The sequence below is a fragment of the Theropithecus gelada genome, chromosome 15, assembly GCF_003255815.1.
Source record: "Theropithecus gelada isolate Dixy chromosome 15, Tgel_1.0, whole genome shotgun sequence".
Classification (NCBI taxonomy): Eukaryota; Metazoa; Chordata; class Mammalia; order Primates; family Cercopithecidae; genus Theropithecus; species Theropithecus gelada.
In genome coordinates, this window is record NC_037683.1 from 105,005,155 (window position 1) to 105,020,562 (window position 15,408).

General features: G+C 47.9%; 1 protein-coding gene across 2 annotated transcripts in view; it reads right to left on the reverse strand.

The window, feature by feature from the left end:
• The window catches only part of ROR2 (receptor tyrosine kinase like orphan receptor 2), a 217,367-nt gene extending 204,412 nt beyond the window's left edge, over positions 1–12,955 (reverse strand). For both annotated transcript variants that reach the window (XM_025360580.1, XM_025360581.1), the window contains exon 1: positions 12,465–12,955. In XM_025360580.1, the coding sequence (XP_025216365.1) occupies positions 12,465–12,561 (97 nt within the window). In that variant the 5' untranslated portion in view covers positions 12,562–12,955. The remainder of the gene's footprint in view (positions 1–12,464) is intronic.
• Between the last annotated feature and the right edge of the window lie 2,453 nt (positions 12,956–15,408).

Sequence of the window (15,408 nt, forward strand, 5' to 3'; positions counted from 1 at the left end):
GTGGGAACCCTGAGCCTCCATTATAATGGCCATAAAAACTTGAAACGGCAAGTTTAGGAAGCAGCTCTAATCTTATTTCCACCTCAACATCGTTTTAGATTTCCCATCTTCTGCTTTAGTTTCAGAAAATCAAGAAAATTATGATTTGTTTGCAGCCAGTAACATAAGCTAAAGTATTTTTTCAAGCGCTCATGGTGCAAACTCAGGATTATAGAATTAAACAGAGACGGCTGCTTCAGTCTGCGCTAAAACAAGCTGATTCAGAGATGCCTGTGGACGCACTGTTGGTCTGGCAGGAAGCAAACTTGAGTGGAGGCTTTCATGATCATTTTAAAAATGTTAAATATGCTCAAAATGGAATGTGGATCCAATATTTGTAAAGCCCAGAGGACTCCCTGGTGGGGAGTCTACAAACCCAGAGGACGAGGCGAGTTTCTGACAACTCCAAACTCCCATCTCTGTAACAGCTCACAGGACACCCCACAGATAGAGTTCCAGATGCCCCAGGGGTCCAGATGCACTCCGACCACGTATGAACTGCCACAGCCTACTCAATAAGCTGACTTCCCCCTTCTTCATCACCTTCTCCTCTGGTCAGAGCCAAAGAATTCTTACGAAGCAAGGAGGGAGATGCAGGGAAAGAGGGCCTCACTGCAGCAGCCCCTGACTCACCGGTCCCAATTTGTAGAGATGAATGTGTTCCCCAGGAGCTTCAGTAAAGGATTCAACAAAGTGATCACTAGCACAGGAGGGACAATGCAAAAAAGACCCTGAGTCTTTTTATCTTCTTTGGAGACACAGTTTTGCTCTGTCACCCAGGCTGGAGTGCAGTGATCATAGCGCTCACTACAGCCTTGAACTCCTGGGCTCCAGTGATCCTCCTGTCTTAACCTCCCGAGTAGTTGGGACTACAGGCTTGCACCACCACGCCCGGCTAATTTTTCAATTTTATTTTTGTAGAAACAGGGTCTTGCTCTGTTGCCCAGGCTGGTCTCCAACTCCTGGCTGCAAGGGATCCCCCCACCTCAGTCTCCCGAAGTGCTGGGATTATAGGCAAGGGCCATCATGCCCAGCCTGAATTCTGTTAATGACACGAGAGCAGCTTCTTTGTTAGAATAACAACTCCAGCTAAAATACGACAACACCTTTGACCAACCCCCTCATCTCCTCCAGGCTGACCCCGAGTTAGTCTGATATTTGGGTATTTTAAGATCTTATTCCAGGCCAATCATCGTGGCACACCTCTAATCCCAACACTTTGGGAGGCCAAAGTGGAGGGATCTCTTGAGTCCAGGAGTTGGAAACCAGTCTGAACAACGTAGTGAGACTCTGTCTCTTACCAAAAAAAATTTTTTATTAGCCAGATGTTGGTAGCTAATCCCAACTACTCAGGAGGCTGAGGCAGAAGAATCAGCTTGAACCTAGGAGGCGGAGGTTTCAGTAAGCCCTGAGACTGCACCACTGCACTCCAGCCTGGGTGACAGAGCGACACTCCATCCCAAAAAGAAAGCAAATGTGAGCCAGATGTGATGCAAATACCTGTAATCTTAGCTATGTGGGAGAGTGAGGCAGGAGGATCACTTGAACCCAGGAGGTGGAGGCTACAGTGAGCTATGATTGTACCACTGCACTCCAGCCTGGGCAACACAGCGAGACTTCATCTCAAAAAAAAAAAGAAGATCTTATTCTAGAGATTGGTATCTCCACAGAAATGAGAGGAGGAAGGCGAGAGTTTTTAAATACGTAAGTACCCATCTCTCCTTCTGTACCATTCTCCCCACTCAGAATCTTCCTCTTTGAAATTTCCCTCTATTCGCATCCATAGATCCCCATATGGACTTGCATTTGTAGAATAACCCACAGTTGAGAATTAGCACCATGTATTTGGCTCCCATTAAAAGACACATACATGTTTCTACGTTTCACTCCTGCAAATGGTGCCGCAAGGAAGAGCATGACTATTTCCTTAGAGTGGGCCACGGAGTATGTGCATTTTAAATGTTAACAAGTGGCCGGGCGCAGTGGCTCATGCCTGTAATTCCAGCACTTTGGGAGGCCAAGGCGGGTGGATCACAAGGTCAAGAGATAGAGACCATCCTGGCTAACATGGTGAAACCCCTTGTCTACTAAAAATAAAAAAATTAACCGAGAGTGGTGGTGAGCGCCTGTAGTCCCAGCTACTCGAGAGGCTGAGGCAGGAGAATCGCCTGAACCCGGGATGCAGAGGTTACAGTGAGCCAAGATTGTGCCACTGCACTCCAGCCTGGTGAAAGAGCGAGACTCCATCTCAAAAAAAAAAATTAAATTAAATGTTAACAAGTAATGCCAAATGGCCCTACCTGTGGTCAGTCCTGCACCATTAACACATGCTCTCGCATCACGATTTTCATGCTCAGTACCCACTTCTGATTTCAGCAATCCAATGAGGCAAAAGAGCTTGGGATAACTGTTTTATAATCTGCATTTCCTTGAATCCTAATAAGGCCACACTTTTTTTTCACAAGTTTGTGGCCTTTTGTATTTGTTCTTCTGCAAACTGCCTGACTGTACCTTTTGCCCCTCGTTTAAGTGGGGCATTCATCTTTTTCTCACTGATCTTGTGAATTATTTTACGTACTCTGGATGTTATCCCTCATCTGTTCTCTCTGTGGTAAAGGCCCATCCCACAGTGGGATGCCAAAGCCTCCACACCGAGAAGCAGAAAATTGAGTATTTTGTGTTTGTTACTTAAAAAAAAGAAGGGGGGCAGTAAACACCTGGAAGTCAAAGTGCCTCCTCCCTTCTTTCTACGCATTAATACTATATTTGTTTTCATAAAGCCAGCGTTCTGAGTACAGTGGAGAATAGTCCATGCCACGGGCTGTGCTGAAGGAGGTGGTAACAAGAGCACCCACCAAAAGAGGGTTACAGAATGAATGGGACTGGGAAGGGCTGTATTAAACAAGGCTCAGCAGACGCCTCGTGGGCTGAATCTCCGGGCCACACCCCATACTCACCTGCACAAAGATGTCCAAGAGAGACTCAGTGAGGCTCCACACAGGGGGCCACAGCCTGTGTGATGCAGGCAGGCAACACCTTCCAGAATTCGGAGCCTCCAAGCCCTCAGGAACCCCAGAGCACAGCTGCATTCATAGCAACTCAGCCCCCTGTGGGCAAATCGCAAATCAAGTGTGAAAGGCCATTTCCAGCAGGGCTGGGTATCAGATAACACCAGGGCTCCTTGTAGATAACAGTATTGAGATGGTGTGAAAAAAACAGTTCTTACCATTCATGCTGAAGTATTTTCAGGTAAACAATTAAGGCTGTCTGGGGCCTGTTAAGTAGGCCAGGGGAAATGAATGTGGTAACTGTTGAAGCTGAGTGAAAAATATACAGGGGTTCAATGCACTTGTCTAATTTTATGTATGTTGGAAGTTTTCTATAATACAAATCTTAATTAAGAAAGAAAAATCAGAAAACTTGGGGCAATCCAGAAGCTAGACAAAGAAGAAGATTTTCAGTCCCTTCAGTGAAATGCTGTCTGGCCTCAAAAGCACCTGGATCGCATCCATCCTCAGTCCCTGTGACACCATTTCCAATAAAATCGTAACTGTGCGAGTCTTTTTCTTTTCCTTTCTTTCTTTCTCTCTCTTTCTTCTTTCTTTCTTTTCTCCTTCCTTCCTTCTTTCTTTCTTTTTTCTTTTTTTTCCTTGAGAGTCTTGGTCTGTCACCCAGGCTGGAGTGCAGTGGCTTGATCTCAGCTGTGACCTCCACCTCCTGGGTCCAAGTGATCCTCCTGTCTCAGCCTCCCGAGTATTTCGGATTACAGGCACCCAGCCCCCACGCCCGGCTAATTTTTGTGTTTTTAGTAGAGACGGGGTTTCACCATGTTGGCCAGGCTGGTCTTGAACCCCTCACACCTCAGGTGATCCGCCCTCTTCGGCTTCCCAAAGTGCTGGGATCACAGGCATGAGCCACCGTGCTGGGCCTTGAGTCTTTCTTTTAACAGCATGTGCTAAACTCCATTGTTCATTGCACTGGCTTCAGCCACCCATTGTTAGAATTTAACATTTTTAATTCTTTACTTTGAAACCATTTCACCTTTACAGAGAAGTTGCAAGAATGGGGCATGAAACTCCCCTCTACTCTTTGCCCAGGTTCACTAATGTGTCACTCTTGCCCCACAGGCTTTATCATGGTCTGAGATGATAATAGTAGACTGCAGACATCAAGCCCCTTTATCCTTTAACATGGCAGCGTGTACATCCTATGAGCACGGACATCCTCTTACACCACCTCTGCACAATTAACAAACTCAGGAAACATAAGTCTGACAACATGTTTCAATAACTTATGCCCACCTTCCGATTTCCTCAGTGGTTCCACTAGTAACCACGACAGCACGTTTTTTCCTCCAGCACATGGTCAAGGCCAGCACATGCACTGGACTGCCTTGTCCCTGTGGTTTATTTTATTTTATTTTATTTTATTTTATTTATTTTATTTTTGAGACAGGGTCTTGCTCTGTTGCCCAGGCTAGAGTGTAGTGCACCATCTCGGCTCACTGCAGCCTCCACCTCCCGGGTTCAAGTGATTCTCCTGCCTCAGCCTCCCTAGTAGCTGGGATTACAGGCACACGTCACCACACCCAGCTAACTTTTGTATTTTCAGTGAGGACGGGGTCTCACCATGTTGGCCAGGCTGGTCTTGAACTCCTGACCTTGAGATCCACTGGCCTCAGTCTCCCAAAGTGCTAGGATTACAGGCGTGAGCCACCACGCTCAGCCCCTGTGGTTTACTTCAAGCTGGAGCTGGCCTGCCCTGTTTTATCTCTCATGTCATCGACAATTTGTGCTACAGACCATTGTTCCATAGAATGTCCCTCCATTTGGTTTGCTGATTTTTGTTCATAATCAGACTCTCTTCCCCAGATGGAAAGCAACCTAAATGATCTACGCTCTTGGGAAGGACGGCATCCATCTGCCCGAACCTGTGGTGTTAACCTGGACCACCCAGGTATTGGGATGCAAATCTCACCAGTCTACAGTTAGTAACTGTCCCCTTGCCAACAAGGAATCTGTAGGGAAATCCTTTGAGACCACGAAAATTTCCTGCTCCTCATCAAACATGTCTTCTTTAATGAGCTTAGCACTCATTCATGATGCCTGCCCAAATCAATCTATATGGTTATTGCTGTAAAATGTGATATTCCCAACTCACCTCCCATTTATCAGTTGGCATTTTGCTTTAGGAAGGGCCCTATCTTCCCCATCCCTCCCACTTAGGTTTTGTAGTAAATTAGTGTTTCCCCAACCACCCAGAAGCTCAGAATGTGATCTTATTTGGAAATAGTCTTTCCAGCAGTAATAAGGAACATGAGGTAAAATCATCCTGTATTTACAGTGGTCCCTAAATCCAATCATTGGTGTCCTTACAGGAAAAGGTCATATGAAAATGGCAATGGAAGTCAAAGTGATACAGCCCCAAACCAAGAACACCATGAGCCACCAGGAACTACAAGAGGCAAAAAAGTTTTCTCCCCTAGAGCCCTGGGAGGGATCGTGGCCCTGCCACCACCTTGATTTTGGACTTCCAGCCTCTAAAACTGTGAGAGAATACATTTCCGGTTTTTAGGTCACCCCGTTTATGGCATTTTGTTACAGCAGGCGTAGGAAACTCATACATATAGTTATGTACTTATTATGAATGGTGAGTCCTGGATGCCTATTTTGTTCGTTGTATAAGCCATGCTTGTCTTTATTTATTCTGACGCCTAAATGGTCCCAGACTTGGCTGGAACTCCTTCAAGTTGGCCCCTGAGTACATCTGCCATGACCCCACCACTTTTTCCACTCATTTGCATTCTAACACAAGAACACATTTCAGGCTTATTGCATATATTTCCCTGTCCCTGTCTCATAGTCATTCCTTCCAAGCCTCTCTAGCTCCTTTAAGATGAAATAGTATTGAGAAATCATTATCTGGGCACTAAGAAAGCTCACTGCTAATGAGATAGTAAGAAATAACTGTTAGATATAGAATAAAATATGTTTTACAAATTACAGTTCATAATTTAACATAATATAGGCCAAATATATATAAATGAAATCATGAGTTACACTGATATCTCCAATTCCAATTCAACCCCTCCAGATTCTTCCTTGCCTTCCTCTATTCCATCCTTATATCTCCCTCCTTCCTCAGTGAGCACCCTGGTGACAACACTATTAACACATTTCTCATTTGTCTAATCTCACAATTCACACAAAATCGTTGCAGAATGGATATACACAGACCACTATGAAAATCAAACCTACTAAGAAGGATGCGAGTTTTGCTTTCAGGTTGTTGTTTCTCCTGTAGGCTAAGGATACACCGTCAAAGCACTAAGCCCAACATTGGTTTCTTCCCCACCCCCCCACCCCCCCCATGTTACTCATTTGCAACACATTTGCATTTATGTGCTTGTTTGCATTCAATTCTAGTTTCCTGCTATTCTTAGTGATTTATTTTTTGAACTCGTAGAATGTTAACATGTCCTAAAAGTCAAAAACATACCAAAAAATGAGAATAAACTAATAGAAAGGAAACTACCTCAACATAATAAAAGCCATATATGACAAGCCCCTAGCAAACATCACACTCAATGTTAAAAGATTGAAAGCTTTTCCTCCAAGATCAGGAACAAGACAAGAATGCCCACTTTTACGTCTTCTATTCAACACAGTACAGTCATGTGTTGCTCAACGATGATGATACATTCTGGGAAATGTGCCCCTGGGCAATTTCATCATCATAGGAACATCATAGAGTGTTCCTCACACACACTGCACACCTAGGCTATGCGGTGTAGCCTACCTCTCCTAGGCTACAACAAACCTGTACAGCATGTGGCTGTACTAAATACTGTAGGCAACTGTAACAGGATGGGAAGCATTTGTGTATCTAACCATATAAAAGGCACAGTCATATACAGTAGTGTTATCTTATGGGACCACTGTAGGTGGTCATATAGGTGGTCCATCATCTGAAAACATCATTATTTGGCCCATGACTGTATTGGAAGTTCTAGGCTGAGCAATTAGGCAAGGCCAAAAATAATAAAAGGCATCCAAATTGTAAAGGAAGAAGTAAAATTATACCTATTTGTAGATGATATGACCTTACACATAGAATAAGAGCTACAAAAATGCTATTTGAGCTAATAAGCAAATTCCACAGGCTTGCAGGTTAGAAAATCAACACACAAAAATGTGACATTTCTGTGCACTAACAGTGGGCTGTGTGAAAAGGAATGTGAAAAGGAAATTTAAAGAACACAATTCCAATTACAATCGTTCAAAAATAATAAAATACTCAGGAATAGATTTAATTTAAGAGGCAAAAGACTCATACACTGAAAACTAAAAAACGTTGCTGAAAGAAATGAAACCTCTAAATAAACGGGAAGACATCCTGTGTTTATGAACAGGAAGACAATACTGTTAAGATGATGACCAGCCAGGTGGCTCATGCCTACAATCCCAGGGCTGGGGTGGGGGTGGGGAATCCCTTCAGCCCAGGAGTTCAAGACCAGCCTGGGCAACACAGCTGGACCTCCATCTCTACAAAAAAAAAATCAAAGAATTAGCCAGGCACAGTAGTGCGTGCCTGTGGTTCCAGCTATTCCAGAGGCTAAGATGGGAGGATAACTTGAGCCCCGGAGGTGGAGGCCGAGCCCAGAAGGTTAAGGCCAGAGGTAGTGAGCCATGTTTGCACCACTACACTCCAGCCTGGGTGACAGAGCAAGACCTTAACTCAAAAAAAAAAAAAAAAAAAAAAAGTTAATACTACTCAAATCCATCTACCGATCAATGAACCTCTACTAAAATCCCAACGTTATTTTTGCATAGCAATTTGTGGCTACTGACACCTGAAATGAAGCCAGTGAAGGGGAGGAAGTGAATCTTTAATCTCTTTTGCCTTTAATTAATTTTAACTTATATAGCTGTGTGTGCCTGGTGGCCACTATATTCCACAGCACAAGCCTACAATGAGGAGTTCAGGCCTAAACATTTCCTTAATTTAACTGCCCATTGTGTTGACTATCCCTCCAGGAGGGTGTGGAAACCATTAGGCTGGGAGCATTTGGGATTTAGGGGAACCCTCCCCCACTCAGGGAGGACTTGAAGCAGCAGCCACATTCTCCTCTGATAACATCTAGAAAGTGACAGAGTGCTTACTGAAGCTCATTCCAGCGACAATTAAAGACATACACACCACTTCCCACTAGAACTGAAGGATTTCTAGAGGACCAAGCTACTTAGTCGAATTAAGCTACATTTTTGTGTAATTATTTCCTTCCCTTTAGCTTTTGAGTTTTTTGCTTCTTTCAGAGATAGGACTTAAAAGAAAACACCCACAGAAATCCCAAAAACAGTGCAAACCACACCAATAAAATTCCCTATTTTGTAAAAGCTTTGTGAAAACTCCCAACACTGTTTGTTCAACAATTCTTTGGCCACTCTACGAATATGATTTTAAACAGATTACACCCCAGACATATTTTATGACAACTGCACACGCAAGCAAAGCTGTCCCGCCCTCGTTTCCAACTTGGCAAGCTCCTCAACAAAGCCAAATAAATACATGCTAGAAAAAGGCGGCTGCTACAAAACCCCGGCCAGTTGCAGCTATAATTAATGGGCCAGAGCGCCTCTTGTTGCTTGGATTTCTACTTTCAAAACTCAAGATGCCCACACTACCCACTGAAATCCTTAACAGTGTTATGGTGGTGTCGTGGGACAATGCAGACCCCGAGAGCCCAAAGGGTCACTAAGAAGCAATGTTTTCAAAGCCAGTCCTTTCAGCCCAACAGTCCCTTCATGAAATTGCTAGTGGCCATGCAGCTGGGGTGCAACCAATAAAAATCCAGACCTAACTAGCAATGCTTCCTCTGCAAAGCAAAACTCCCTGGTTTCTTTATTTTGAAACCTTACATGCTTAGTATTCACAGGGTCCACTTGGTGGTCACCATGGGGCTCCCAAAAAGGAAACATCCTAATGACAATGTAAGAAGTCACAATCGATGGGCAGGTGCAAGGAAGACCCTTCACCATGTGGAAACCACAAGATGCTGATGGGGGGCGGAGGAGGAGGAGGGAGTCCTTCACAGTGTCCCCTCCAGGTTCCGAGGGAATGGACCAGATAAACACCAAAAGAAAAGGCCTGTCATTAAGGAACTGTTTCAGAAGATGGTTATAAATCCTGGGTAGGAGTCACACTTTGTAGCATACTTTCTTTCCCTGACTACAATGTGGAATTAGATAATTAGAACTCTCCACGGGAAAGGATTACAAGGAGTACACAAATTTCCAGCACTACAACAGACTAGCCAGGTCCTGCAGATTAAGGAGCTCAAGTCCTTCACATCCAGTTCCCATTTCAATAATGATAACTTTTCCCATCCTGGCCTCCCAGGGAATGCATTTTAAAGGAGTGTCAGTGCTCCAGCTGAAACCTTTCTAAAGGGGATTAATCTTCCCTAACTGTCAGATGAGCTGTTCCTACCCCTGCATTTCTATTCCACTGATTTCAGAAGAGCTTCCAAAGAAAAGAGCAGTGTAAAATTCAGACTCTGCCAGACTTAATCTCTTGGAGGTTAAATCCAGGCTAACCGTTTGAGGGGCAAGAAGTGATTCACTGCAAACCACAGCGTAATAGACAGACATACAAACACCAATTACAGCAGCACTTTGAATAAACAATTTTAAAAAGTTTCACAATAAAAATAAAAATGTTTAACATTGCCTTAAAAATCTGCAGAGCACTGTCACCAAAAACTACCCCTAGAAAAAGGACATTTTTAAACCCATGTTGCTTTTTTACATATAAAATATAAAGCAGACTTGTCAGTTTTCCATGATTTGCTTTACTAATTAAAAGTTCAGCTTCACTTTCCAGAGCCCTCTCAGTTACACTGAGTGTCACATAGGGTCCATGGTGTTCAGATTTTCAGGGTGACACGGTTTATGAAGAGGACATGAGAGTTAAGCTGGATCTCACAATTACACTGAAAAATTTCAAATGTGTAGCTCTTTGCTTGGCACACAGCCATAATAAGAAAAATATGTTGCCTTACTATATACATAAAAACTTTTCTTTTTCCACAAAGTCGTCTTATTCAAGATGTTTCCATTTATTTACTTCTAGATGGACTTCTTCTAGAGGGATCACTGTCATTATTTATTACCACCGTCACTCCAGGGATCTGGGCCAAAAGTAAACACTACGCTGCCAAAAATGGGGGCTGGGGGGACCCTAATGCTCCATCGTTCTCACCTACCCTACCTAGGATTGGTACATAGTCCCAATCAGTATTTGTCATTAGAGGAAACAGAGTCTTGCTATTAAAATGTGGAATAAGAACTTGCAAATTCTTTTAGAAAAACCCTTAAATAGCTTTACAAAATAAATTATTTCGTGGATAAAACACACTCAAATAACAGGGACTCTTCTTTTCACAGCAGAAAAGATCTCAAACACTCAAATCTCCTGTAATCATTTATTCATATTTAAATAAAGATTATCATACTCTTTGGATTTTGTTAACCTAGCCGTCCAGAACGAAGAGAATTATATCCTATGCCCTCTCCTATAAAGGTTATGAGTATTTCACTAGAAAAAGAAAATCACCTCCACACAGCGTTCAAAAATTAAAGACAACGACCCCGATTGCTTTGTTCATATAAGACATTTGTACATTCACTGGAAACTATGACAGTGTTTAAATTCCTCCACCCAAAACTCAAGGAACTTTCCTGTTAACAATCACCTTGGTTTAAGCAATGGACCCACTGTGCTTTACTCATCGCCCGTCTCAAAACCCCCACCACAGCACCGCCCCTCAAAGGCTGCGCTCAACCCTCACGGTCTGCAAGGCGGAGTTTTTGCAGGACAATTAACCGCAGGGTGACCAGCAAAGGCCGCCGAACAGCACGTCGAGCAACGTGATTAAGCCGCCTCCCTGCTACCCTTCTCCCCCAGCAAAGGGATCTCCTGGGAGATTCTCGGGGAGGGGTTGCAGAAATCGACAGAGGTCTTGAGTGATGGATACCAACTTAGAATGTGGCTTACTTATTTTATATATAATGCACTCTGAGCGATTTAGGCTTTAATGGACAGTGAGATAAAGGCAAGCTCCCTTCCCAAATCAAGTAACTAGGAATATCTGACGTAATTAACATCTGCTGAAACCAAAACACCCCCCAGGAAAGCCTGCGCAGTCTTCCTGACTCGCGTACCTTGGGCCGGCTAGGGCGGCAGGCCAGGATACCTGGAGTGCGCAGCTCCCAGCAGGGCGCAGGAAAAGCAGATCGTCTCCCAGCCTGCGACTGTCCCCAGATTCCCACCTGCCTGCAGGAATGCAGGGGAGGGAAGCTACTGAAGCCCATTTACTAGTAAGGAGCGTCTCACACATTTCGGGGGCTTAAGGCGAACCCCATCGGTCTCTGGCGCTCCTGGACCTGAAGGCCCCACCCGCCCTCCTCCACCCCCGCAGGGTGCCCGGAATCCGGTCGGAGGCGCGCGGGCCGGAGGTGCTCCCGGGGTCTGCACAGCGAGGGCGAACTGCCTCCTCCAGGCAACCTAGGCAGGTCCCCAGCTGCTCTTCCGAACCTCCCGGCCGTTCCTCTGCGCCCCGGGTCCAAGCAGCCGAGGCCGCGCAGGGAGGAAACCCACCTAGGGGCCGGGCCCCGCCCCTCCCGCCGCGTGCCTCCTACAGGTCCCGGGGTCCCCGGGCGCGGCCAGAAGGCGGCCGGGCCCCCGCCGCTCAGGGACCGCGATCCCGGTCGCAAACCATTTCAATCCAGATCACACGCCACTTCGGCCACCTTCGACCCCAGAGCGGTGGGGGAGAGGAGGTTTCAGAGACCAACAAAAGGGAAGCCAAAGAGCCCGTTTCCATCAAGCGGCCCGCGGGCTGGGAGAGTCAGAACCCAGAGCTGCGGGCGCCCCCACCCCCGCCGCAAGAGCCGCTTCTCCGGGGCCACGTCCAACCCAGGATTCCGCCCGGCATCAGGCCGCCCTGGGGGTGGGGGGACGCTCGGGACCCTGTGCCCTTGAAGGAGGAAGACCTCGGGGAGGAAGACCGGGTCCTGGGACCTTCGGGGCACATCTGCGGACTCGGGTCCCGGGCCCAGGGCTCGCACTCCCACTCCCACTCGCGACCCTCGGGAAGCGCCAGCGAGAGGCTCCCCGCCGCCCCCGCCCGCCCGCAGCCTCTAGAAACAGGCGTCCCCAGAGCGCGGCTTATTGTAACCAGCCCGACGGGGTCCGGGGTGCGGGCGGGGAGCGGCGCCGGGCGCGGTGCGAATGGCCCTCCCTGGCGCCCCTCGTTCGGGAGCACGGGCGCCGGCGCGGCGGCCGGGAGCAGAGCGGCGGAGGAAGGGCTGGCCCAGCAAGCCGCGAGCCACCGCCTGCGCACGAGGGGGTGCGCCGGATCCTACCTGAAGTCCGGGACACCGAGAGCAGAAGCGCGGCGGCCGCCCAGACGGCCGGGATGCACAGCAGCGGCAGCCGCGAGAGCGCCGAGCCCCCGGCCATACCGCGGGCAGTGGGGGCCGGGCCGCCCTCCGAACTTCGGGCCGGGGCGCAGGGTCGGGCGCCACCACCCCTTTCTGCCGCGCGTCCTCCCCTCCTTCTCCCCGGCGCTTCGCAAATGGGTCCACTTCGAGGACCTCGTCGTCGTCTTCTTCTTCGGGCCCGGATGCGCCGCTCTGCTCCAGTCGCGGCGCGGGCTGGCTGGGGAGGTTCCTGGGCGCGAGCTGGGGCGTCCCGCCGGCCGCCAGGACGAGCGCGGGGGGCGGACCGCGGGCGGGCGGGCGCGCAGGAGGCAGGGTCCCAGCTCGCCCGCCCCGATGGGCAGAGCGAGGCTTGCGCCAGCGCCCCCTGCCGGGGAAACGCGCGGGCGGCGGGCGGCGGGCGGGACCCAGGGAGTTGGGGCCGCAGCTGGGGCCCCGACCTGCCTCCCGCGCCCGCCCTCGGGCCTGCGCCTCGGAACGCTTGAACACAAAGGTGGCTCCTTGGGGGCGTCAGCCGGAGTTAGGCGGGTCTGCCCACGCAGGAGAGGTGCCCAGAGCGGTTGCCCCCGACTTTCGGGGCGAGACACACGGGGATCTAAGTCACAAATCAGTAACTCCGGGCTGCACTACGCACTGGGACAAATCTGAGAGCCACCCAGTCCCAGACACCAGCGGTGAGGCAGAAAGAGGAGAAGCGAAAGCTGGAAAAGGAAACGTTCAGGAAAACAAACAGGCCGCGTTGGCACCGGCGCCCTCCCAGGTCGGTGGGGACAAGCGCGTCCCCCAAAATGCTCAAAACTGCCAGGGGTGGAGCTGCGTGGAGGGAGCCCTCGGGAGCGCGGTGCTATCTGAAGCCACCGCGGCTTTTGGTTTACTATTAAAAGCAAATTGTATAATTTTACCCATTAAAGGCAGAACATTATTTGTTCTCTGCAGAGCCCCAGAGCATGCAGAAGTAATTTGCTTCACTTGTAAGAGACATTTTGAACGCAATTCAAATAGCATATTTTCTTGCTTATTCTTGGTTTTGCTCAGCACATGCAAATGTCTTTGTTTTTCCTCTCTTAGAGGAAGGAATTGGATTCTCCAGCATGTCAGTTGCTTGTTCCATGAGATTGATCTTTCAACTGATTATCCAGCAGTTTGTTTGGTGTTTTTGCTGGAGTACGAAGCCCTGTTCATTGGAGTGCATTAGGCAGAGCCCTGGCCTTGGGTGCCAGACCTGAGACCTCAGACAACTGGCCAGAAATAAAAACTCTCTTGCTATGGTCTGCGGACGAAATGACTAAGCCAGCTCTAGCCCGTTACCTCTATTAAAAGTATTTAGGCGCCCGGCCATCTCTACCCGATTTGTGTGGGGAAATAATCTCACGCAGTTCTTATTCCTAGGAGCTGCTGTAAATCCAGTAGGAGAATGGGAGAGGCTCCCAACCTCTCCTCAACTGGGTGGCAAAATTATTGCCAAACTTCTTAGACAGGCTTAGGCTATTCCTCTGCCCAGGCTGCTGCGGGTCTGAACGGGGGGATGCTCTCCCCAGTGTGGGGGGAAAACCCGACAGGGGCTGCAGAGAAGGGTCCTGAACCTGCCCTGGAAAACCCCTCCCTCAGCAATGCTGTGTCCTTTCCAAGGTGCTGTGCAGCTCGGAGAAGGTGGTCCCAGCACCTTCGCTTTCCACTTCACACAGCTTGGGCATGTGGCTCCAGAACCATTTCATCAGCAGCCCTGCCATTTATTTTTGTGTGACCTTCCGGAAAATGACCTCATCATGCCTCAGCCCCCCATCTGTGTGTTATTTTCACATGACTGAGGCCTCACAAACCCAACTCAAAGGTTTAAACAGCAACATCTATTTTGCTGACAGTTTCTTGGGTGGGGTCAGAAATATGGGTTATATTGCATATGATTTCTTAAAGCTTTTTAAAGCTTTCTTTTTTGGCATGTCTCTCTCACTTTCTCCTTCCTCCCCTTTCTGTAGGTTCAGAACTGAAGGATAAACATGAAAAGCAAAGTTGGAAGGATGAAAATACAAGCTTTCTCAGTGGTTAAGAGAATGTGGCTTACGTCCAAGGCCACATTGGAGCAACATATTCCTTTCCATCTGTATTCGTCATCAATTGCCACATAACAAATTGCCCCAGGATTTAACAGCTAAAAACAGTAAACATTCGTTATTTCGCACCATTTCTCTGGGTGGAGAAGGCAGGAGAGGCTTAGCTAGGTGGTGCTGGCTCAGGGTCTCTCTCAGGAGGTTGCAGTCGGATGTCAGCCAGGGCTGCCATTATCTGAAGGTTCGCTGGGGCTAGCGGAGTCTCACAAGGTGGATTACTCACATGCTCAGCAAGTTAGTGCTGGGTGTGGATGGGAAGCCTCGGCTTCTAGCATCCTTCTTGGGCATCCTCACAAAATGGCTTCTAGCTTCTTCCAAAGTGAGCAATCCAAAAAAGAACCAGATAGTAGCCACAGTGTCTTTTATAACCTGGCCTTGGAAGTCACATGCCATAATTTCTGCAACATCTTATTGGCTGCATGGGTGGGCCCTTTGTCATAGAAAGAAAGTAAACAGGGTTATATATCAAGAGATGGGAATCACTGGAGGCTGACACCACACCAGCTATATGGGGACAGCCATGCTGATCCTTGTGATGGACGGCAAGCAAGAGGGAAAGAAAACGAGCAGGGTCTATACTGGCAAGAGCGGCAGGAACGAGCCCTTGCAGGCCTTAAGGGAGCTATGCAGATATCTGGGAAGAGTATTTCAGCTGGAGTGAAGAGCCAGTGTGAAGGTTTCAAGGCCAGGGGTATCCTGGGATATCTGATGCCTGGGTGGTTAAATTATGTGGTCTAATTCACATTTTCCTGATGAAGAGT